This window comes from Lolium perenne, chromosome 7, assembly GCF_019359855.2.
Source record: "Lolium perenne isolate Kyuss_39 chromosome 7, Kyuss_2.0, whole genome shotgun sequence".
Taxonomy (NCBI): Eukaryota; Viridiplantae; Streptophyta; class Magnoliopsida; order Poales; family Poaceae; genus Lolium; species Lolium perenne.
Window position 1 is genome coordinate 283,711,750 of NC_067250.2, and position 21,823 is coordinate 283,733,572.

The following is a 21,823-nucleotide window of genomic DNA, read 5'->3' on the forward strand; positions in this document are numbered from 1 at the left end:
TACTACTACTAGGCCTATTCTACGGGCCGTCGCTGCCCTCGTCGTCGCCATCGGAGCTCTCGTCGGCGCTGCTGCCGGCGGGCTCCTCGTCGCTGCTGTAGCCCTTGGCGGGGGCTCCGTACTCCTCCTCGTCGTCGTCATCGTCGGTGTCGTCGTACGACCCGGCGCGGAAGCGCTTCGCCGGAGGGTAGTCTTCGAGGGAGGAGTCATCGTCCTCCTCCTCTTCATCCTCCTCGTCGGAGGAGGTGAAGTCGTCCCAGGAGAAGCGATCGTCCTCGCTCTCCGCCTCCGACTCCCCATCGACGAGGAATTGGAGGTTGTCCTCTCCGTCGGTCAAGGATTTGTTATCCTCGGACCAGACGGAGGAGTCGTGGGACTCTTGGTCCCATTCCTCTGGGGCTTGGATGTTGTACGCCGCCATCTGATCCCGTTCCGGCGTGGGCGCGCGGGAGGAGGAAGAAGAGGACTGGAAGGAGAGTCCCGATGAGGCGGAGGAAGAGGAGGAGGAAGACATGGTTGCAGAGGAAAAGAGGTTTTTTGGGCCGATGGTTAGTACAGAGCAAGAGGATGAAGAGGCGAACTGTTCGGCGCGGTTAAATAAAGGCGATATAGTGGAGGTTTAATGCCACAACAATTTCCGAGGAAGTGGTGCCAAAAAACTGTCAAATCGTGCAGGGAAGTTGAGAGGGCAAGGTGTCATGATGAGGGATGCTGCAACGGTTCTGCTCTGCCACGACATGACCCGACGAGGAAAACCAGAGTGGTTTTGGAATTACAATTGCCAAAACCAGGGGGCATGTGTTATCACCAGAATATAACCGGATCAGGAGGTGGGCCGTGATTAAGATGGGCTTGAAGAATATACGCGGAAGATATACATGAATCGGCCTTGTACATGAAGTTTGGGCCAGGTGGCCCGTGTATCTGTAATTTATAGTAGATTCCGTGTCGGTTAGGATTAAAACAGAGTTTAGCTCGTGTACGGTTGGGGTTATTCCCAAATTAGAAAGTCTACGGACTATAAAGATGTATCTAGGGTTATTGAAAAGGAGGACGATCACGTTCACAACAAATCAATCTAGGCGCACCGCCACCCCTTGTTTCGAGGGTTTCTCCCGGGTAAGCATCATGCTGCCTAGATCGCATTACGCGATCTAGGCAGTATCGGTTTATTCGTTCTTGGTGTTGCTCGTGCTGAAGCCTTTTTGATGGCGAGCAACACCCTTATCTCAGGTGTTTTGGGATTGACGTCGATACTTTCACGATGTACTTGTTTAGCTACGCCACCCCTCAATATCTGGCTGCCCTTACACCTACGCTAGGTGTAAGGGTAGCATCTTGCTTGTTCATTAGCTAGTAGATCTAATCTGTTATGGTTGCTCCTTGTTCTTCAAGGATTGGTTTGATATCCGCATGGTTAGGCCTTATAAACGGGTTGAACGATCCGGTAGTGCGTGAGGTGTGGTTAACGAAGTCCTAAAGGGATTGTTCCGGGGATCGGCTTCATGCTGGTTTTTAGGCCTCTTTAGGGCTAGTTTTCCTATCATCTTACGTATCTGCTAGGCTCAATTACGCATAGGATGTTCCGGTTATGTGGTGAAAACCCTAGACTATCGTAGATTAGTTTAGCTTGTTTTTGATTAAGCAGGATCCCCATGTCAATGTAAAATCTATCGTGTTTCATGGGGCAATCGGCTCTTAGAGCCGATCCACAGAACAACCTAAGAGCCGATCGGGGCTCGTATTTAATGTTTACATGTTTGCCATGCAGGAAACTAAGTCGAACCAATCCATCACCTTCCTGACCAGGTATAGGTCAGGTGGCACGCCCTTGCATTCGGCATCGGACGTGCGTGCTAAGAGCATTGCGGGTCGTATCCCGAGGGACCAGGGCCAGCCGCAGTCCTGGGAGCCTCCCGGCTCTACGGTGTTGCTCGTCGCTGCTCGCCGGTGAGTTTCTGACAGCAACCAAGAAACCCAGGAATTGACCGACCGTCACACCAAAGGCACACTTCTTGGGATTCATTCTTAGTCCGAACTTCCTAGTTCGGTCCAAAATACGCCGCAAGTCCTCCAAGTGTCCTTCCATCGAGACAGACTTGACTACCACATCATCGATGTAGATTTCCACCAATTTGCCGATCAGATCATGAAAGATGTAATTCATGGCTCGTTGATATGTTGCGCCGGCGTTCTTCAATCCAAAAGTCATGACCACATACTCAAACAAGCCCACCGCTCCTGGTACTCTAAATGCAGTCTTATGTATATCTTCTGGAGCCATAAAAATCTGGTTGTAACCGGCGTTGCCATCCATGAAACTCAACACTTTATGACCAGCGGCTGCGTTGATCAAGGTTTCTGCTACCGGCATTGGATACTCATCCTTTGGAGTGGCTCTGTTGAGATCCCGAAAATCTATGGCGACGCGCATTCGGCCGTCTTTTTTCTCCACAGGTACAACACTGGAAATCCACTCAGCGTATCTGCATGGCCTGATGAACCCTGCAGCCAACAATTTCTCGATCTCCTTTTTGACTTCTTCTAAGACTTCGGCCTTCATTTGTCCCACCGGGCGTGTCAGAATGTGTTGCCGTCAGAAACTCACCGGCGAGCAGCGACGAGCAACACCGTAGAGCCGGGAGACGGCCGTGCCACCACAGCCCGCAACGCCCAGCCGCACCCTCCCGCCGCCGCGGCAGACGGGACTCCAGGGCCGCCGCCCTGGCTTCCTCCCTCCCCTTCGGCGACGAGCGCCTCAGCCCGCCCCGGCCCATTGGCCCGAAGACGAGCACACGGAAGCGGCCAGCTGCCGCAACGCCGCCGGTAACGCCCAGCGCGCGAGCATCCTCCCCTTGCCGGCCCCGCGCCATGCTCCGCCGGAACCCGTCAGCTCGCCGCCGCCAAAGACCCGCCGTCGCCCCGCGCCACGCCGCCGTGGGAGAAGAGCCGCCCATCCCCGCGTCCACCGCGAGCCCTCCCCGCACCGCCTTTGGAGGTCGGGGCCGCCGCCGCGGTGGCAAGGCCGGCGGCAGCGACGGAGGAGAGACGGCGAGGGAGATCGAGCCGGCGGCGCGCTGGGGTTTCCCCGTGCCGCTCGAGCGGAGCGACGCGGGGTCGTAATATCTTGAAGGTGTTGCACCTTCGGAATATACTGAATTTCCTATGGCGGGGATGACATATAGGCGATAATACTTGCAAGTGGTAGATTTTTTAAAGCAGCGTCACAGCCAAACGATCTTAACTTTCTGTTAGAAATAATCAAAACCAAACTTCTGTTTTGAGAGGCGGGGATGACATATAGACGATAATACTTGCAAGTGGTAGATTTTTTTAAGCAGCGTCACAGCCAAAACGATCTTAACTTTCTGTTAGAAATAATTAAAACCAAACTTCTGCTTTGAGAAACTAGCATAGTGACCAAACAACATCCTTACCATCTTTTGTGGAAGTATATTTCAATCTCGTATTAGTTATTATTGTTAAACGTAGCATTATTTTTTGTGCAAGTCAATGGAAATTTTAGGGTCTAACAAATGACTCTTAAAAATGTTAGGACACCATTTTTTTCGAGGAAGTGCAAAATAATTGCAGCTCGTTTCGTTGAAAAGAGAAGAGAGTATTTACAAGCCTAGAGAGGCTGGGTACAACAAACTCAAGAATTGTACATCCAAGGTTTTGGGCAGATAGACCCATACTCCCTCCATCCACAGATAAGTGGACATCTAGCCTTCTCAAAAATCCACAAATAAGTATACATCTAGACTTCTTGGTATATTTTTTTTACGTTTATGCCCTTAGTGCATGCCTTGATCTCAGCTCTCATTAATCATTTTTGGTTTCTCAATGTTGTTTTATTAGTTACTAGCATGCACAACATTTATTAGCGCCTAAATCAAAGCATTTTCTTGATTAATGAGAAGATTTATTGAAAGAATGAGGGATTTTTTACAAAAAGTTTAAGGTCTCTTGAAAACCGCGCGTATCCACTTATTTGTGGACGGAGGGAGTAGGTCTAAGGGCAACTCCAACGCAAAGACCTAAATAAGACACGTTTGGGTGGCGCGTGAGCACCCAACAATTAATTGACCCATTTTGGTCCTCCGCGACCATTTTTCAACCTTTCCACCAACTGGCATCTCCCTTGCCCAAGCAGCGGCTCGTCTCCCGACACCGACATTTATGCCAGAAAACTACCGTTCCCCAACCGCCTATTTTTAAGGCACACCAGCCATTCTCCCTCCTCTCCCACCGCCGCATTGGCCAGAAAGTAGTTGTCCAACCACGAGGCTACCGAGTTCGCCCGCCACGGCATCCTCGCACCACCGAAGGCGACTGTGCCGAGAGGATGAGCCATCACCTTGGGCAGGGCGCATGTGGAAGCATGCGTTGTGGCTGGACCCTTAGTTCTATGAGGACAGCGACTCAAGCTATTTAACGAATTCACTTTGGTTCAAATCCCCTTGTACTACTTTTCCTAAAGTTGAGTGAAACTTGGTGGATTGGAAGTTATGTACAAGTCTGCCGTTGAAGGGTGGACCAAGGGAGGACAAGGAGGACAGTTCCACCGTCCACGACACAGCGCCCGCACAGACGCAAACCCAGCCCAAATTTGGGCTGGAAATGGGTTGAGATGGACACGAAAACATACGTCGATTCGTTGGCGGCGTCGCGTTGGGCCATGCCTAGTGTCAGCACGGACAAAAAGGGAGACGTGGGGACGAAATGCGTCCCCGTGTTGGAGTTGCCCTAAGACTAGTCACAATGGGCAGTATCATACACTAGTATCATGTACATGATACTAGTTTATACTACCTCCACAATGCATAGTATCATAATATGGTATCATACTTATGTCATATTTAATATTTTGTAGAATCTCAATGCAAATGTGTGTACATGATGTATTTGTTATGAAGTTTTCTAGGTTTATGTGTCATGATACCGTATCATATTATGATACTACTCTCATCTCTCACCTCATTAATTGATGTGACACATCAGATTTTTGCCAACATGGCATGTATGATACTACTTATTATACTCCCATTGGGGCTAGTCCAAGGCCCCAGCGCGCCCCACAGTGTGGCTTCTGCTTTGATTATGTAGGAAGTCATATTTATTTTTATCTTTTTGATTTGAGTCCTTCTGTGTATGTTTCCGTTTCACTACCAATGTAATAATGTACATATTAAAAATAATTTACGACATGGAGCAATATGAAACGTAGAAAAATGTCCCTTTGTATGGAATTTTATTAGAGAATAAATCCCATTAAACATATTACTGTTTTTCTTTCAAACTCACCTAATAATCTTGCTATCATTCGGATTTCATTGGCCTCTGGGCACTCGCTGGGCCGAAATAGGGAGTACTCTGCGAGTTCATCATGCATACCACATCCAATTCAGTTTTTCACAGCCGAAATTTGAGGTAAAGAAGATTTGGCCAACCAAGGCAGAGCCGAAGTACAAGTTTTTTTCTTGATTGGTTCTCCATGGCTCCGCCCTCAAGCTGATCTGCTAGATGTTTGCGGATGGGCCACGGTTCTCTTTGCCAGCTCTGCCTGCATAGCCGTTGTCCACACTTGCAAAGACTCCGCCTTCTTGGCTGAGGTGTGGGCCATGATCAGCCATTGGTCAGGGAACCAAATTATTTCAGCTGCTCAGTCCACCCCTTGGTTAACTCCTGGTGGAATGTGCTCCTGCAGAGCATTTCCAAGCTCACAGCCAAGCCTCGCAATGGGCATCTTATCCACGTGATGTGGAGCGTGTGGAAGGAAAGGAATGGGAGAATTTCCAATGTTGTGTGTCTCACCTATTGGGATATTTGTTAGTATAGTGGTGTGCTGCAGTAGGGTGTGGCGGTGTCGCCATCTCCGTGGAGTATTCCACATGTCGACTTCCAACTTTTTGGGGCGGCTTCTATGAATGGTCATACGGTCTATCTACGTAAATATATTTGGAAATTTAAGGTACCACTCAAAGTTAGGATCTTTATGTGATTTCTTCATAAAAAGTTATCCTCACCAAAGACAATTTAGCTCACCGAAATTGGAATGGTTGTAAGAAATGTGTGTTTTGTGATTCACCGGAATCAATCAACCATTTATTTTTTAAGTGTCCCTTCGCTAGACTTATCTGGAGAGTTATTCAGTTCACTTTTAATATACCCCCACCAACTAATGTCACCAATATGTTAGGCAATTGGTTAAACGGGGTGGACAAGATGTCTAAAGATAGAATTAGAATTGGGTTTTGCACGTTAATGTGGGCTATATGGAACAACCGTAATGATATTGTTTTTAACAAGAAAACAAACTCTAATTTTTTACAGGTTATCCGTATGGTATCACACTGGATCCACGACTGGTCTCTTTTGCTGCCGGAGGCGCAACGAGAGCCTATGCATGCTGGATGCCGCCGGCTGGAAGCGGTGACACATCCAGGCTGGTTGGCGGCCTACTAAACGACTCCAAGATGCATAAACGTGTCTATTGTCTAGTTGGCTAGTTCATGTGTACACGTTTTATGATCTATGAGTTGTAAAACTTGACATTTTGATACTTTGAGCAATAAAGAGGGCTTTTGTGCATCGATTGATGCAGAGGCCGTGGCCAGACCCCCATTTCGAAAAAAAAATCTTTTTCGGGCGGCCCTCTAAAACACACCCCCTAGTCCTGCACACAGACTTTCTCGTCATCTTCATGAATAGGTTGTACTCCTGTCATGTATTCCCAAAAATAATCTTCCTTTCATTTATCTAATATTTATCTAATCTCTGTTGCTCTATCTTTGCTAACTATGTGTCTTTAAACCATCCTCACTGGCAGGACATTGCTCAAATATAGTTGCATGGATAATAGAAAAATATTGCTAAAAGCAGTGCAAAATTATCTTCATTGTCATTAATAGAGCAAAGTAGAACAATATGTTCCATCTAAAGTATAATGAGAAAAAAAAAAGTTACACACGAGAATACATCTGAAAAATTAAAAATCCCCGAAAATTGTAAGTGAGTCTAGGCTTTATTTAACACTGGTTATAAAGAGTTACTCTCCGCAACAGATGTAAACTTCAAAATGCATGCAGAAAAATAAATGGAAGAGACATGGGGAAGTATAAGCAGCATATAAGCTATCCCAATATATGGGTGCATTAATATATAACAAAATAGACAGAAATAGTGAAGTCATGTATTCCAAGGCCTACTGCTATGAAATTGCTTCCGATAGAAGTATTGCATGACGGAGGCAATGGCTAAAGTAATTATGGTGTGAGCAACTCAACAAATGCTGACTTTGAAGGCCCTAACCACTTTGTATTATCTAGCGTTATCTTGCTTTCCAAGGCAGCATCTTAATATTAGCAGATGTATCATAATGCTGCGATTGAATTATAGGCTATGCAGTATAAAGCAGACATGTAAAACCAAATGTAGATTCCCGGTACTAAATCACAGAAGATGTTATAGGGTGTCGGTAGAGTGGAGAATAACATTTAAAGATTGGGATTTGCTAAGAACTAACTTCATGCTCAGTTAAGTTCTACACCATTTAATTTGCATCGTGATTCATGCTAATTATAAGTTGTCACATGAGTTGCATCCGAGATTTGATGATATCATCTGACTGAGAACGAAGTTAGTTCTCAGCCGAGTGAGAAATAGTCACACCCTTAAAGATTACGTCCCAATCTTGCTCACATTTAATCATACGCAAATATATTTTATCAAGACAGGTGTGTAGTAAAGGTAGGAGTAATATTTAGAGAAAGTGAACTGAACAATTATAAGGACTAGAAGTTTATAGTTATTTGTTCACAGACAATCCTCAGTTTACATCACATTTAGATCCTGACAAACACATTTGCAACATATATATGCTACACCGGTACTCTGTAGGTAGCAATGGTGATTAATGAAACGGAAAGATGGGATCAAAAGATCCGGGCAAAAGAGTCAAGTAAATCCAAGCACATAAGTTGAACCGATAATCACCACATATAGCTAATTAAGAAGCAATGTCAATGAGGAAATGGTCGTACATTAACTCGTTACAATCAGCAATCAGTTGATCATATAATTACCGAGTAGGGAAACTTTGTCGTCACCAGAAATAACAGATGGACCCAGAGTAAACCAACAAGGCTGAGATAATAGAGGGCACCTGAAATTGACCACATAATTAGCGAACCCGACTTCCTTCACGCGCGCCTGGAGCAACATTTGATGCCATCAAGGACTCTGCGTGGATGTACAGAGGAGGGTTGTAGTATATGGGTTCCTTTCACAACAGAAAGCAAAAGTCACATCGGAGATTTATCAAATAGCTTACCTGCACACAAAGGAAAGAAATGTGATACAGGCAGGGACAAGCATTCCATATGTGTACCTTAAACTGAAGGCCAATCCTACAGCTGCTTTTTGACTACCATGCCGGCCTACATCTGGCAGCAACAGGATAACAAGCGCGTGAAAGTAAGATCCAGGTGAACTGGTGAAGCCAACGTCGGCTGATGGCCACTACCTCTGGCCCTTCTCTCTTCCTTCCCTACCCAGCAAAGCCCCTGTGCACCACGGGATGAGCCATGGACGCCTCCAGCGGGCAGTCCCAGGCTAGTCCAACCAGCCTCCCGTCGACGGTCTCAGGCCAGTAAACCAACAAGGCTGAAATGTGATACATGGACCTTTGTCATTGCTCTCTTCCCTCCCCAGTCCCCACCCAGCAAAGCCCCTATTCGACACGGGATGGAGGCCTCCCGCCGACGGTTCGCTATGCCGCCAGCCAGTCCCCGCCCAGCGCATCCCCTCCCACCTCTCACGGCCCTCCCGCCCTGAGCCCGTGATCCAGCCGCTGCTCCCAGGTTCGTGACTCCCAGCGCCACCGTCTTCTCTCTACGGCGGAGGAAATCATATGGTGGCTGGTGGGGCCGTGGAGGAAGGCTGGACGGAGGAAGGCAGGGGAGGAGGTGAGGCCGACGGCGGGGCGCGAACGGAACGTTCAGGAAAGGGGAGAGAAAGAATTAAGACTTAAGAGGCCCTACTTCATGGGATACTATACTACTACGGAGTACTACTATGGGAAATTCACTTTGGCTCATAGGAGCATATGAACCCATTATGTGAAAATACATTTTGAAGTATCAAAAAATTCCGAAATGCATGTGCATCTAGACATTGTATGTTCGTACACAGATTTTCAGAAAATTTTATTTTTTTATGTGTCTCCTGTAAAAAAAGACAAATTTTGATGCTACAACACGACTACGTATATGACAGTTTTTTGTCTTTTTTGTACATGCCACATAAAATGTTGTTTTTTTACGAAAACTTGTGTACGAACATAACATGTCACAATGTACACCACAAATTTTATGTTAGAATTTTTTAACATTTTTAAAATTATTTTTTAATTATTTTGCATAATGGGTGCAAATGCTCCTACGAGCCAAAATGCCTCCTCCGTACTACTATGGTCTAATTTCCCTCGGGTATTTGCTTACCTCTGAATTTACTTGCCCCAACAAAAACCACGGAATTCTATTCCGCCGCGCAGAAAGGATTCATGGCGTGTAATAACTTTGACAGACAGAATACTGGCCAAACCCAACACAACCGAATTTAACAGGATTACCTTAGTTCTCACTTAAATGATACTATATGCTATTCACGATTTAAAGTTCCTAACTTGTAACTTAAAAAATCTCAATTACAACTTAACTTACCAGCAGTGATAGAAAGGCGCAACATCATACTGATAGTTTTGGTATAACGATGCGTGCCCTTTCGGGCCATCGGTTGCGTGTTAGGGAAAAGCTCCCTACGTAGCAGTACAAAAGAGGTACGTGTACGGTCGGAGTACTAGTCCGTACACGTACACGTACACGTAAACATATCACATACACTAACATCCCCCTTAATCTAAAGCTCGGGAGAGATTTAGATTACGCTTGAATTCTTGTAAACCTTTGTTTGGAAGGGCTTTGGTAAACCCATCAGCAACCTGATTCTTGGTAGATATGAATTTGATAGCAAGACGATTATTACTTTATTAGCAACACGATCACGAACAAAGTGATAGTCAATCTCAATATGTTTAGTGCGAGCATGAAAAACTGGATTTACGGACAGGAAGGTGGCACCTAAATTATCACACCATAAGCAAGGCTTCTCGGAGAGACGGACACCAAGTTCACGAAGAAGAGCCTCAACCCATATTAATTATGTAGTAGCATTTGCTAAAGTTTTATATCTAGTCTAAGTTACTCCCCACTATGACAAGTCTTAGGTTAATTGCAACTCTAGGATCAATTTTCAAGAATAGCAATTTGTCATTGGAAGATTCCCGACACGTTTGAGGGAGAGATGACGACTCTGCTGTCTCGTTTGTGCCAAGTCATCCTGATTTGCAAATTGAACGTAGGCTTGTATGTCAAGTCATGACTCTGTTTGGGTGGCACACGTACCGGAGCCCAGAGATACTACGATCAGATCCGTTGTGCTCCTACATGGGTTGCCATATACACGGCGCGTCCTGATTTGCCGTACATATACAACATAGGCAAGCCGCGATCGTCAATCCGCATCATGTCGACGTCCGCGCTCTTGTCCGCTCTGCGAGTCGGCGGCCGCCAACACGTCACCGCCTCCATCCTCGCCGGCCGGCAACACATCACCGCCCCCACCCTCGGCGAGAGGATGCAGGCGACCGGCTCCCACGTCTTCAGGATCGACAGGTTCACACGCGTCAAGGAGAGAGTGGCCAATGGCGCGCTCGTCCGCTCAGGCACGTTCGGCGTCGGCGGCCATGGCTGGCGCATCCATTGCTACCCAAACGGAAACGTGGAGCAGACCAGGGGCTCCATGTCCCTCTTCCTCAAGCAGGCCAGCCACGCCACCACAGGCGACGCCACGGCCACGTTCAAGATGAGCATACTCGACCAATCCTGGAAGCCGTCGCGCGCGTTGTCCATGGATGAGCACCGCTTCACGGGCGACGGCTGGGGCTGGGACAGATTCATCAAGCTCGAGGATCTGGAGAAGGATCAGAAGCACCTCCAGGACGGCTGCCTCTCCGTCCTCTGCGACGTCACCGTCGACATCGGGCTGAGCACCTACAAGTACATACGTCTTCAGGTCCCTGCGGCGCCGGCGGCGCAGGAACTCAAGCTGGCGCCGCCGCCGTTTGAGCTGCACGGTGTAGGCCTCGCGGAAGCCATCTGGAGCAAGCAGGCGGCGGACGTGAAGATCAAACTCGGCGACGGACAGACGTTGGCAGCGCACCGCTGGGTGCTCGAAGCCCAGTCTCCGGTCTTCATGATGGATCTCGCCCTCGCCTCGAAAACCGGGAACGTCACTGAGCTACGTGTCGACGACATGGACGCAGACGTGTGCAAGGCGCTAGTCCAGTTCATGTACACCCACTCGCCGCCGCGGGAGCTCGAGTCGATGGCGGGGCGGCTGCTCGCCGCGGCCGACAGGTACGAGGTGGAGAAGCTGAAACTCGTCTGCGAGGAGGTGCTATGCAAGAGCATCGACACCAGCTCTCTGGCTGCCACCCTGGCGTTGGCAGAGCACCATCGCTGCCCCGTGCTGTGGGAGGCGTGCATGAAGTTCCTCTCTTCTCCAGGTAACATGGATGTGATCTTGGCGTCGTCGGACAGTTTGGAGAAGCTCAAGACAGGCTGCCAATCTGCCTTGTTGGAGCTCCTCGAGAAGAAGAGGCCGGTAAATGAGTAGTTAATTAGTGCGGCTAGTAAATTCTACACGCAAGTTAGGTTTCAACTTAATTTTTTTAGTTGCAAACGGCATTACAACTTGACTTGTTCAGTTGCAAATAGAGAGCGAAAAGTGTCTTTGGCTCATGCCTGCTGTTTAAAAAAATTCAAAAATCGTACATATTTATTTTAAAAAAATCTGAAAATAAATCTAGACATAATAAATGATGTAACCTATAAGCGTGTAAATTTTTAATATGAAATTCTTTATATTGTTGACTACTTAAAAAAGACAAAATCTGTTAAAATTTGGAGATTTGAAATATGCATACTCAAATCCACACGTTTGTTATTTTTGTGTAGCCCAGAATTTTTTTGTATTTGAAACTAAAATTTTGCACGTTTATGGGACAATTCATTAGCTACACCATGATTTTTTTCAATTTTTTTGAAACACATAGATGTGATTTTTATTTTTTCTAAAATAGCAGACCCATATACTTATCATACGGTATACTCCCTCCGCGCATTAAAAGTGTCTCAATTTTATTAAATTTGGATGCATCTATCTACCTACTAAATAATGTCTACGTATATCTAAATTTTAACAAAGTTATGACCCTTTAATTTCGTGGGAGGAGGGGATACTAAATTTATTTTAAATCGATTGAGAATGAATCACGTTCTAATACTATTATATCCGTACCTGGTAGTTCTCTCTTCCTTATTTTGAAAGAACAATGAGCATAAAAAATGCAGGAGACATGTGTATCCCGTGTATGCAAAAGAATATGAAGCACGTTCTGTTATTTCCTTGGACAAATGGCTACCAGATTTACTACGCGGCGGCGCCGCACGCGTAGTCCATCCGTGCGGCGGCTTGCCAGACTGCTGTTTCGGCCCGCGCGTGAACCACTTTGCTTGGGCCGGTCACCAAAAGCATGTAAAATCAGATGGCCCACCATATTCAATGCCTTTCTTCGGCTGGAAAAAAAATAAACAATGACGTGCACTAATTATTCTGCAAATATCAGGCTCGTTTAAACTTGGCAAGTACCCAATTAATTAGGCAATTAGGACATAATTAATCTGGCAACTGCTAATAGGGCAATTAGACCAAATTAATCCGGAAATTACTCCCCCTAAATATCGGGCATGATTAATCTGGCAACAATGCGTTTCTGCCACTAATGAATCGGGCAATTACTGCTAATTGTTCTGGAAATGGTACTCCCCTAATTACCGCTAGTGAATATGGCAACTGAGCCGAATTAATTCCCTAATTATCGCTAATGAATATGGCAATTTCATCGAATTATTAGTAATGCCTCGCCCCTTGTGCTTAACTACGCGAGCACTCCGCTGCGGCGCAGCGGCACCAGAGAAACGGCCGGAGAGCTTCGTAAGCAGCCACCTCCTCGCCCATGTGTGCTCTTGCGGCGGCTCCCCTCCCAGCTGATGGGTGCTCGACCGGCGGCGCTCTCTCCGCTGATGCGTGCTCGGCCGCGGCGGCATCTCCGACGTGCTCGGTGAGCTCTCCCGCCATGCTCAGCCGCGGCCTCCCCGCCGTGCTCGACCGCTGCTATCTCGTTCTCTCTGCACTTTCCGGCTTGGTCATGCGCGTTGTCCTGCTTTCGAGATGGCTGTGTGGTGGAGAATGCTCGTAAGAGGATAAGAATCCGAGTATTAGGGAGGAGAAAAGTGCGACCGGTTCTCTAAGGGCGCGATGCGCTTTTTCTAATCACGATGCCCGTCGCACCGGAGCGCTAGACGTGCGGCGCTTATGGGTAGATTTTCCCTTCTTTGTTTTGCCGTGTACCAACAAAACATGGCAAAGTTTTTGCCTCGTGTCCACACACGGAAAAGAGTACACACGGTAGATTTTCGTATGACAAAGGGGTTTTTTTGCCATGTGTTTTTGGCATCTATATGGAAGATGCCCTTGTGGTCTGTATTTTGGCGGTGCACAACGCAGAAAAGTGATTTGACGGTTTCGTATGGGCTGATGCTGCTTGACGGTTTGCTGTGTACCGAAATAAAACACATGGTGAAGTTTCATGGTGAAGTTTCAAATTATATCGTGTTCCCGTGTCGATGCCACGTGTACCCCTTCTTCGCCGTGTGTCAATTGGAACGGCACACAACGTGTGTCCATTGGGTCGGCACATGGCAATGGCTTTGCCATGTGTTTTAGGCGTTGTGCGGCAAAGACCAGGCCCAGGTCGGCCGACGCTTCCCAGACTGCATGAATTGTTGACATGGGCTGCCTTTTATCGTGTGTATACACACAACAAAGACAATTTTGCTTCTTTGCCAGCAAAGCCACGGTGTTTTTTGTTTTTTATTTTCATTTCATCGATGCATTTCAACAAATAGCACATAGCTTTCGATAAAATTTCCATTCGATTCACAAATATATGATAGAAAATGATGCAAATATGGTACAAACAAGTTCACACGTCCATCATTATATCAAACATGATGCAAATACGCGACACACTTCACAATTTTGACACATTCAAGTTTACAAGTCCATTATTGCATCAAAGATGAGACAAACAAGTCCATCAACACAAGCTCCGAAACATGATGGCCACAACGGCAAAGATCGACATCCTTGATGCATATGATGGACACAACATCGACGTCCTACAAGTTCGAAAGCAAAATCATGAGATTCATAACATGGACAATTTCAATGACATGGAATTCTACAAGAGGATCACATGAGAGTAAATAGGTTAAGTAAATAGACGTATATGCAACGATTAAAATGGAAAAATTAAAGGAACATAGCAATGTCAATATGGACAAGCTCGATGGCATAGAATTCTACAACTGGGTCACATGAGAGTAAACGGGATAAGTAAAGGGATATATATGCAACAATTGAAATGTGACAAGTAAAGGAACATAGCAATGGCAATATGAACAAGTTCTATGGCATGTAATCATACAATTGGGTCACATGCTAGTAAATGGGAAAAGTAAACCGGCATATATGTGAGGTACAAGCGTAGGAGAACTCCAAGTTTAAGTCCTATGGCTAAATTTGCACAAGTACTATGAAGCAAAATGGATGAAGACTTACTAGCGCGCGAGGCACAAGTGTAGGAGAACTAACTTGGATTCGGAGCTTCCTAGCCACATTATGATTGTCAAAGATATGTGGATCCTCCATAGGAGGCATCGGAGGGATTTCCTCTTGATTTTCCAACCCAACAAGCGACACATTGTTGGATCCATACGAAGGTTGTGCCTACAACATAAAAAAAATTATGAGCATTGCGCAACAAGCACTAGACAAATATTGCACTTATTTTGCAAAGACAACTTATCTACTGGAAAGTGAAAGGAGGAGAAGCAAGAGGAGGAAGGAGTCACACTACACAACTGCATCGAGCATGTGCATGTGGTCTCGCTGCTGAGTCATATGTTCTTTCATCCACTCTAGCATCTTCTGTTGTTGCGTGAGCTGCTGCTGCTTAATCGGATGATCCTCCATTTTTCGAGCCCCGTCCTCGGACTCCTCTTACAGTTTGCTCTATTCCTCCACCTAAGCCTACATTTTGTCCTCGCAATGTCATGAATGTTGCAATGGAAAACATGTAATGCAATGTACATGAGCAAGGATAAAGAACTCACATGGATTCTATCCATAGCTACACTCGAAAGCGTTGGGAGGGTCTCTATTCGAGGTTGGGAGCTTTTCTTGCCACGACAAAGCTGACAAATAGATGGAATAGTCACAGTATCGATGGAGCCGTCACCAATCCATAATCGGCCATTCCTCTTGTGTTGTCCCACCGACACGACAACCTCAGGATCAAAGGGAGCGTTGAGAGGGTCCATGTCGAGGCCATGCAACTTCGAGAACTTAGCATTCAAGAAATCCCAATCAACTTTTTTTAAATCTTTTGGAAAGTGATAGGCACACACACATATTTTAGAGGAAGTTTGCCAACTCAGCAGTTGACCATTTCTGATTAAAAATTGGACAAAATATTATCACCTCCAATCATGAAGAGTTTATTTTTATGGAAATTATTTTTCAATCCAAACATCAACTCAAACATATATCGGTGCGACGAAACAACATGTAAGCTAGCGCCATTACGAGTGTGGTTTCAGAAATTCGAAATTTAATCCATAATAAAAAAGTTAACGTTCCCTAGGACCGTTTAGTCACGTGGGCCATAAACGGAGGCCCAGTAGCTGCAGCACAAGTTCCCTACCGCCGCCGCCCGCCGTAAAACCCTGCCCACTTCCGCCCTCGCGACCCAAACCTCCGTCGCCAGTTCCGGCGACCACCGCAGAGGCAAAGACCCGGCCGCCACTCTCCGCCGACGAGGTTCGCTCCTTTCCTCCTTGCTTCCCCGCTGGTCATCCCAGCTTGCTTGGCGTATCCCTCGCCGCCCGAAACGTGTTCCATCTCTCACCGCTCCCCCCTCCCAAACCCTACTTTCTCTCCCTGGCGGCGGCGGCGGCGGCGGGGAACGGCGAGCGGTCGTCAGTGCCTCCTTTCCGCTCGCTCCCTGGACTCTCCTCTCTCGCCCTGGCGGCGGGGAACGGCCGGGCTCTCCTCTCCCCTCTTTCGCCGGGTTCCCCTCTCTCTGATCTGCCCCCTCTCTCCATATCTCTGCAGGGGCGCGGGACGGTGACAGTGGACTGAGCAGGCGACCAAGAAGCAGCAACCTTCTTCAAGTCCGGTGATTCCTCCCTAAAAAGCCAGGTATAGCCACTACACACAAAAAATCTGTTGCAATCCACTGAGCATGGTTCTGCTTTTGATTATCGTTTGGCAGTGCCCATTATTCAGTGCTGCTATGCTTGTGCGTTTGTTCATCACATCTGTTTGTTGCTAAATCAACCCCACTAGGGAGGGAGTGCGGGGGCCTCCACCTCTACAATTTCTGGGTTTGCTGGCCGGTGCACGCCATCTAGATCTACCCCTAATCTTTAGAACCACAGACAGCAGGACGCTAGAATTTACATGCGCTGTTGTTAGCAGGTTTCCTGCTTTAGCACCGTGTAGGACTGAAGTTCTTGCGCTCCATCTTGTGCAGGAAAGATGGCTGAGCATCTCTTTGAGGATATCTTCGAAGTGCACAGGATCGATCCTGATGGGAAGAAGTTTGACAGAGGTAAGTCTCTCTCTCTCTCTCTCTCTCTCTCTCTCTCTCTCTCTCTCTCGTGCTTTCACATGATGTGTTTTGAGTTCTGCTACGCTGTGTTTTACTCTGCAACTGGTGCTGCTCATGTATGTCTATTGGAGTGCTGCAAGCAGTGTCTTAGTAACAATTTACGTCTAGTCATTTTACAGTGCACTATGCAAATGTTTATATCTGCCAGTGCTCACATCATAGCTATACCTGTACAACCTTGTAGCTGCAGATTTTTGTTGAACTAAACGTTTTGCTTTCTATATTTCTGTACAGTTAACCGCATTGAGGCTAAAAGCGAGCAGTCTGATATGTACATGCAACTAGATGTCGCTACCGATATCTACCCAATGAGTCCTGGTGACAAATTCACCATGGTTTTAGCTCCTACACTCAATCTGGATGGAACTCCCGACACTGGCTTCTATACACAGGTAAAAGTAACTTCATTCTTCTTTGCAAGTAGGCCATGGAATAATTTGGGAACTGAATAATGCGAATTTAGCTCATAGTGTGTTACAGTTTGCCTAAATGTTGTTCTTCTTTCACACGGGCTTGTAATCATGGATGACAAATGCTTAGTGGCTGAAGATTTGCGCAGGAAGCTCATGTTATATTGTTTCTTCCTTCTTCAGGCTGGTAGGAAAACACTTGCTGACAAGTACGACTATGTCATGCATGGAAAGCTTTACAAGATTTCAGAGGAGACTAAGGCTGGTCAACTTCCTAAAGTGTATGACTTCTCTCAACTTTAGATTAGTGAATTTGTATTGGTTCTTAATCTAGTAGGATTTGGTTATGCAATATATTCCGTGTCATGCTGTTATTTAGTGTGAGATTGATTTCTTGCCTTCACGCAGCTGATGAAGAATCTGTTCTATAACCATGTTGCTAAAGTATATGTGTTTGCTTCTTTGCTTAATTTGAGTGATACCTCCTAACCTGATGTATTCATGGTCCAAGGGAAACACGATGTGTTCATTACTGTTAGAAGAGTTACAGCTAGCATAGAGTTCCCTTCTTTTGTGAACTCTCAAAGTATTTGCAAGAGCCAACAAAAAAGCTGAATTTTTCGTATATCCTTTTGTTTTCCTAATTACTCTGCTCATAACTTGTGAAGAGGGGTAACGCTTCTGGAAATACAAAGGAATCTTTTGAGCAAATATTAGGATTACTTCTGAAACCTGCTTCTGCAGAATCTTTTGAGCAAATGTTAGGAGTACTTGTGAAACCTGCTATAGTAGAGCTGTTCCATGTGCCATGTGGTAATGTGAAGATACTGGTGTACAAAAAACATAGTTCCATCTGTTCAAGGGCTGATATTAGGATTTAGTTTTACATATTTGATATTCCCTGTTTGTAGGCCATAATTACTAAGAAAGGTCTTAAATCCTAGCAAGATCAGTCCATTTTCTTACGAAGCAGATGAAACAAAATTAATTGATATCATGTTGCTGGTCTTGTCTCGTTTTTTTTTTAAATGTGGGCAAAAGCTTTGCCCCATTCTAATTAAGGAGAGAGTTTACAAGAAAGTAAAAGTTCCGGAATTATTACAAGATTAATTGATATCATGTTGTTGGTCTTGTCTCGTTTTTGAAACATAAGTTTGCTGGGCTAATTTTGTTATGTGTATCACATCAGTGCTCTACAAGCACAGTTAATTTTGTAAGAACATTTTTTTTACAATGCTTATTTGGATATCTGCAACTGGCCTGCTCATACTGGCTACTTCTAAACCAAGTGATTTGACCAATTACCTTGTACAACTATTCTAATGATTTGTACCCCCTCTCTTTCCAGTGAGATCTATGCGTCTTTTGGTGGCCTCCTGATGTTGCTCAAAGGTGATCCTACAAGCGCTGCCAACCTCGAGCTGGATCAAAGGCTGTTCCTCCTCATGCGCAAGGTGTAAACGCACCATCTACTGGATCACCAGCGCTTCTTGTTCACTCTAGGCTATGCTGAGCCTGTGATCCTTCCAATCCTAATCGTCCTCCCCCAGTATGCACTCTTCGGGCAGTGATATAACTCTAGATTGGTACAATGGCCTTATCTTTAAGCACCAGTCACTTAATCTTGTTCCCCTGGAGCATATTATGTGCGCAATTATGTACAATATTTGTGTTTGGGTGCATTGCAATGCTGAATGAATGTAATGTTTGGTGATTATTACCATGGTGTGGTGCTGGTAGTCTGGTACTAGTACTACATTACATCTGCTTGTCTGAAATTTGCATACCCTCATAGTATCTTGAACAAAATCTCCAGCAAGGCGATGAATGAATCACTACAGCGGGTGGATAGCTGTAGCCAGGCTTGGATTGGTTACAAAGTTCACATGCCGTTTCCTTGCTGGCCTGGGTGAGGACAGGAACCAGTTGTGTGCACAGGAACAGAAGCCTTTACTGCTACCACATATAGACCCCAAGATAGGAACTGCAACAGCTTTAGATTTAACTCGCCTGCCAGCCACAGAAAGGCTCAAGAACAATTGCCCGATGGATTGGAGTTGGGCATGGACCACTGACTCGTCGCCAGTTTTGGAGAGCTGGAAGAGGGGTCTGGGCCAAGAATAATCCATGAAACACACAGCCACTACTCATTGCACGTAGCAGCAGCCACTCATCGTAGTCACATATACTGCCACTGCCATTTTCTTCCCTGGGATCGTATCTCCGGAAGATACACACTCTGATTCGCATTTGGTGGCCCTCTTTATCTCATGTACTACGAAACTGCTGGAGTGCTGGTACTGGTACTGTTTTTGGGTCGGCATAGAGGCTTTGCCATGAATTGAAGCATCGAATGCCCTTGCTAGTTAAGAGCGTTGGACAGGCAGAGGGGTACAAGTGCATTGATGCACGCTGCTGATTCGGAGAGGAAAGGTATAGCTGTTGATGGCTGCAACAGTGTGCTCCTCTGGGTTAGTAGTAGTGATCAAAGTGGGCATAGTATTGTTCAGTTCAGATTGCCTCAGAAATCAATTTTTTTGTTTTTTTGTTTTGTTTTGGGTAACCTATCGTTCAGTTAGGATCCTGCCATGAATCCATGATGATGCAGGCCCTGAGTTAGTAGTAGGAATCGAAGAAGTAAGTACAGTATTATTATTGTTCAGTAAGGTTGCCTCAAAATCAAATTTTCAGTTTTTGTTTTGGGTAACACTATCGTCCAGTTAGGATCCTGAAGTGAAGCCATCCTGATTCTGCCATGATGATGCATGCTGGACCTGCATCTGGATAGATGTATGTAAAAGGCTTGCAGCTTTCTACGCAGAGAGATACACTCGAAATCTTTCAGGATCATGTCATGTGATGGCTGAAGGCATGAAGCAACTGAGATGCGGACGAACAGATCAACAGAAGAATCTTCCAGTTCTAGCATCAGAACAAAGACCCCCACGGATGAAATGAAAGCCAGGGGGGAGGTGAGCAAAAGAACAATTCTTGTTTCGGATAGAGCAAACGAACACAGCTGGGCAGAATATACACCAAGTACTCGCGGACAAAAGCTCGAACAAGAAAGAAGCAGACAATAAGATCGTTCGCAGGAGCCGAGCATATCCAAAGAGATTCAAGCAGTAGCTAAGCTAACTAATTACACGATGAACAGAAGAATCTTCCGGTTCTAGCATCAGAAGAACGACCCCCACGGATGAAAGTCAAGCGGATAGCTGAGCCAAAGAACAGTTCTTGTTTCTGATAGAACAAACGAACACTACTCGCGGACAAAAGCTCGACCAAGAAGGAAGCAGACAAGATCATGGCGCATTAAGCATCCAAAAAGATTCAGGTACTAGTAGCTGACTAACTAATTACATGGTGAAAGACCGACGAGCGCCAGGCAGAAGAACCCGCTCCGCGGCGGGAAATTCTGTCCGGCGCTCCGCTTCCGCTCGCCGCCGGCGCTGCGCCCGCTTCTCCCTCCTTGTGTTTGCAGCATTGCCTTGCCCTGCCCAAACGAGGATTGCTAGCTGCTCATGTTGGCGATTTGTTGCGGCGTGGCGCCGCCTGTCGCGTGGTCACCGGTTGTGCAGCGGGTTGGGGCCCGTGGGGACGACGCGCTTGTCGTCGTCGTCGGCGGCGCACGCGGCGCCGCGGGCACCGGGGGGAGACTTACGCGCCGTGCTGGTCTTGCACCGGGCGCCCTCGGCGGCGGTGGCGTCGAACGCGACCGTGCGGCCGCTGCCTCCCGGACTGGTCTTTGGCTTGGGCGCTGCATTGTGGGCAGCCACCATGGGCGGCGACGCTGGCAGCCACCTGCGAGCAGCGGGCCCGCGCGGTCGCCCGGAGAACGGCGTGACGGAAGCGGCGTCCGCGCCGAGCTGCAGCACGACGGCGATGGCAAGGCACAGGGCGGCGGCGCGTGCCCACCGCCGCCTCCTCATGGGCGCGGAGCTCAGCGGGGGTGAGTGCGCGCGCGCGGAGCTCAGCAGTGTTGTTGAGGGACGGACGGAGGGAGGGAAGAAGACGCAGGTGAGGAGCAGAGGGGACTATTCAAACTGGTGCAAGAGGTCTGAGGAGGTGGCTGCTGCTGCCGAGTTTTAACAGCAATCGCGCGCACGTGGTGACCACTCTGAGTCTCTGACGCGTACAACCACGAGCTGTACACCGTGGAAGGGAAGGCGTAATCTAGGTTCCTGATGCTTAATTGGACCTTCTTTACTTCTCTAGTATTCATTTCCACCTCAAAGGTTAACACCAAATCCATTTCATACCCTCAAAGATTCTTCCTAAAAATACACTAGTAGGAAAAAAAAAACTGGGATTTGCGAGGATAGCTCGAGATTATCCCATCCTCCAAATAGGGTTTCACACCGCTTTATAGATAAAACAACCACACCACACAAGAATTCGAACACAGCAAAAAAATGTTAGGGCAACAACATGAACATGTCCAACAAAAAAAGAAATAAAGATGCTAAGGAAGACAACGACACATCGACGA

At 46.7% G+C, this 21,823-nt stretch overlaps 3 protein-coding genes across 3 annotated transcripts; 2 read left to right on the forward strand and 1 right to left on the reverse strand.

Moving 5' to 3' along the window:
• The first annotated feature begins 10,587 nt into the window (after positions 1–10,587).
• On the forward strand, positions 10,588–11,843 carry LOC127317500 (BTB/POZ and MATH domain-containing protein 3-like). Its single transcript, XM_051348057.2, has one exon. The coding sequence runs from the start codon at positions 10,588–10,590 to the stop codon at positions 11,737–11,739; it is 1,152 nt and encodes a 383-aa protein (XP_051204017.1). The 3' UTR covers positions 11,740–11,843.
• Positions 11,844–15,928: 4,085 nt separating this feature from the next.
• LOC127312450 (DNA-directed RNA polymerases II and V subunit 8A) lies at positions 15,929–19,048 on the forward strand. Its single transcript, XM_051342972.2, has 6 exons — positions 15,929–16,068; positions 16,363–16,449; positions 16,784–16,861; positions 17,156–17,313; positions 17,515–17,612; positions 18,680–19,048. The coding sequence occupies exons 3-6, from the start codon at positions 16,789–16,791 to the stop codon at positions 18,789–18,791; spliced, it is 441 nt and encodes a 146-aa protein (XP_051198932.1). The 5' UTR covers positions 15,929–16,068; positions 16,363–16,449; positions 16,784–16,788; the 3' UTR covers positions 18,792–19,048.
• Positions 19,049–20,391: 1,343 nt separating this feature from the next.
• Positions 20,392–21,422, reverse strand: LOC127317498 (uncharacterized). Its single transcript, XM_051348054.2, has one exon. It carries the CDS (start codon positions 21,261–21,263, stop codon positions 20,898–20,900), a length of 366 nt encoding a protein of 121 aa, XP_051204014.1. The 5' UTR covers positions 21,264–21,422; the 3' UTR covers positions 20,392–20,897.
• Positions 21,423–21,823: the final 401 nt, after the last annotated feature.

Coding starts and splice junctions, on each gene's coding strand:
- LOC127317500 (XM_051348057.2), top strand. CDS start 10,588: ATGTCGACGTCCGCGCTCTTGTCCGCTCTGCGAGTCGGCGGCCGCCAA.
- LOC127317498 (XM_051348054.2), bottom strand. CDS start 21,263: ATGAGGAGGCGGCGGTGGGCACGCGCCGCCGCCCTGTGCCTTGCCATC.
- LOC127312450 (XM_051342972.2), top strand. CDS start 16,789: ATGGCTGAGCATCTCTTTGAGGATATCTTCGAAGTGCACAGGATCGAT. Junction 17,314..17,514: donor ACACTGGCTTCTATACACAG/GTAAAAGTAACT, acceptor TTCCTTCTTCAG/GCTGGTAGGAAAACACTTGC. Junction 17,613..18,679: donor GCTGGTCAACTTCCTAAAGT/GTATGACTTCTC, acceptor CTCTCTTTCCAG/TGAGATCTATGCGTCTTTTG.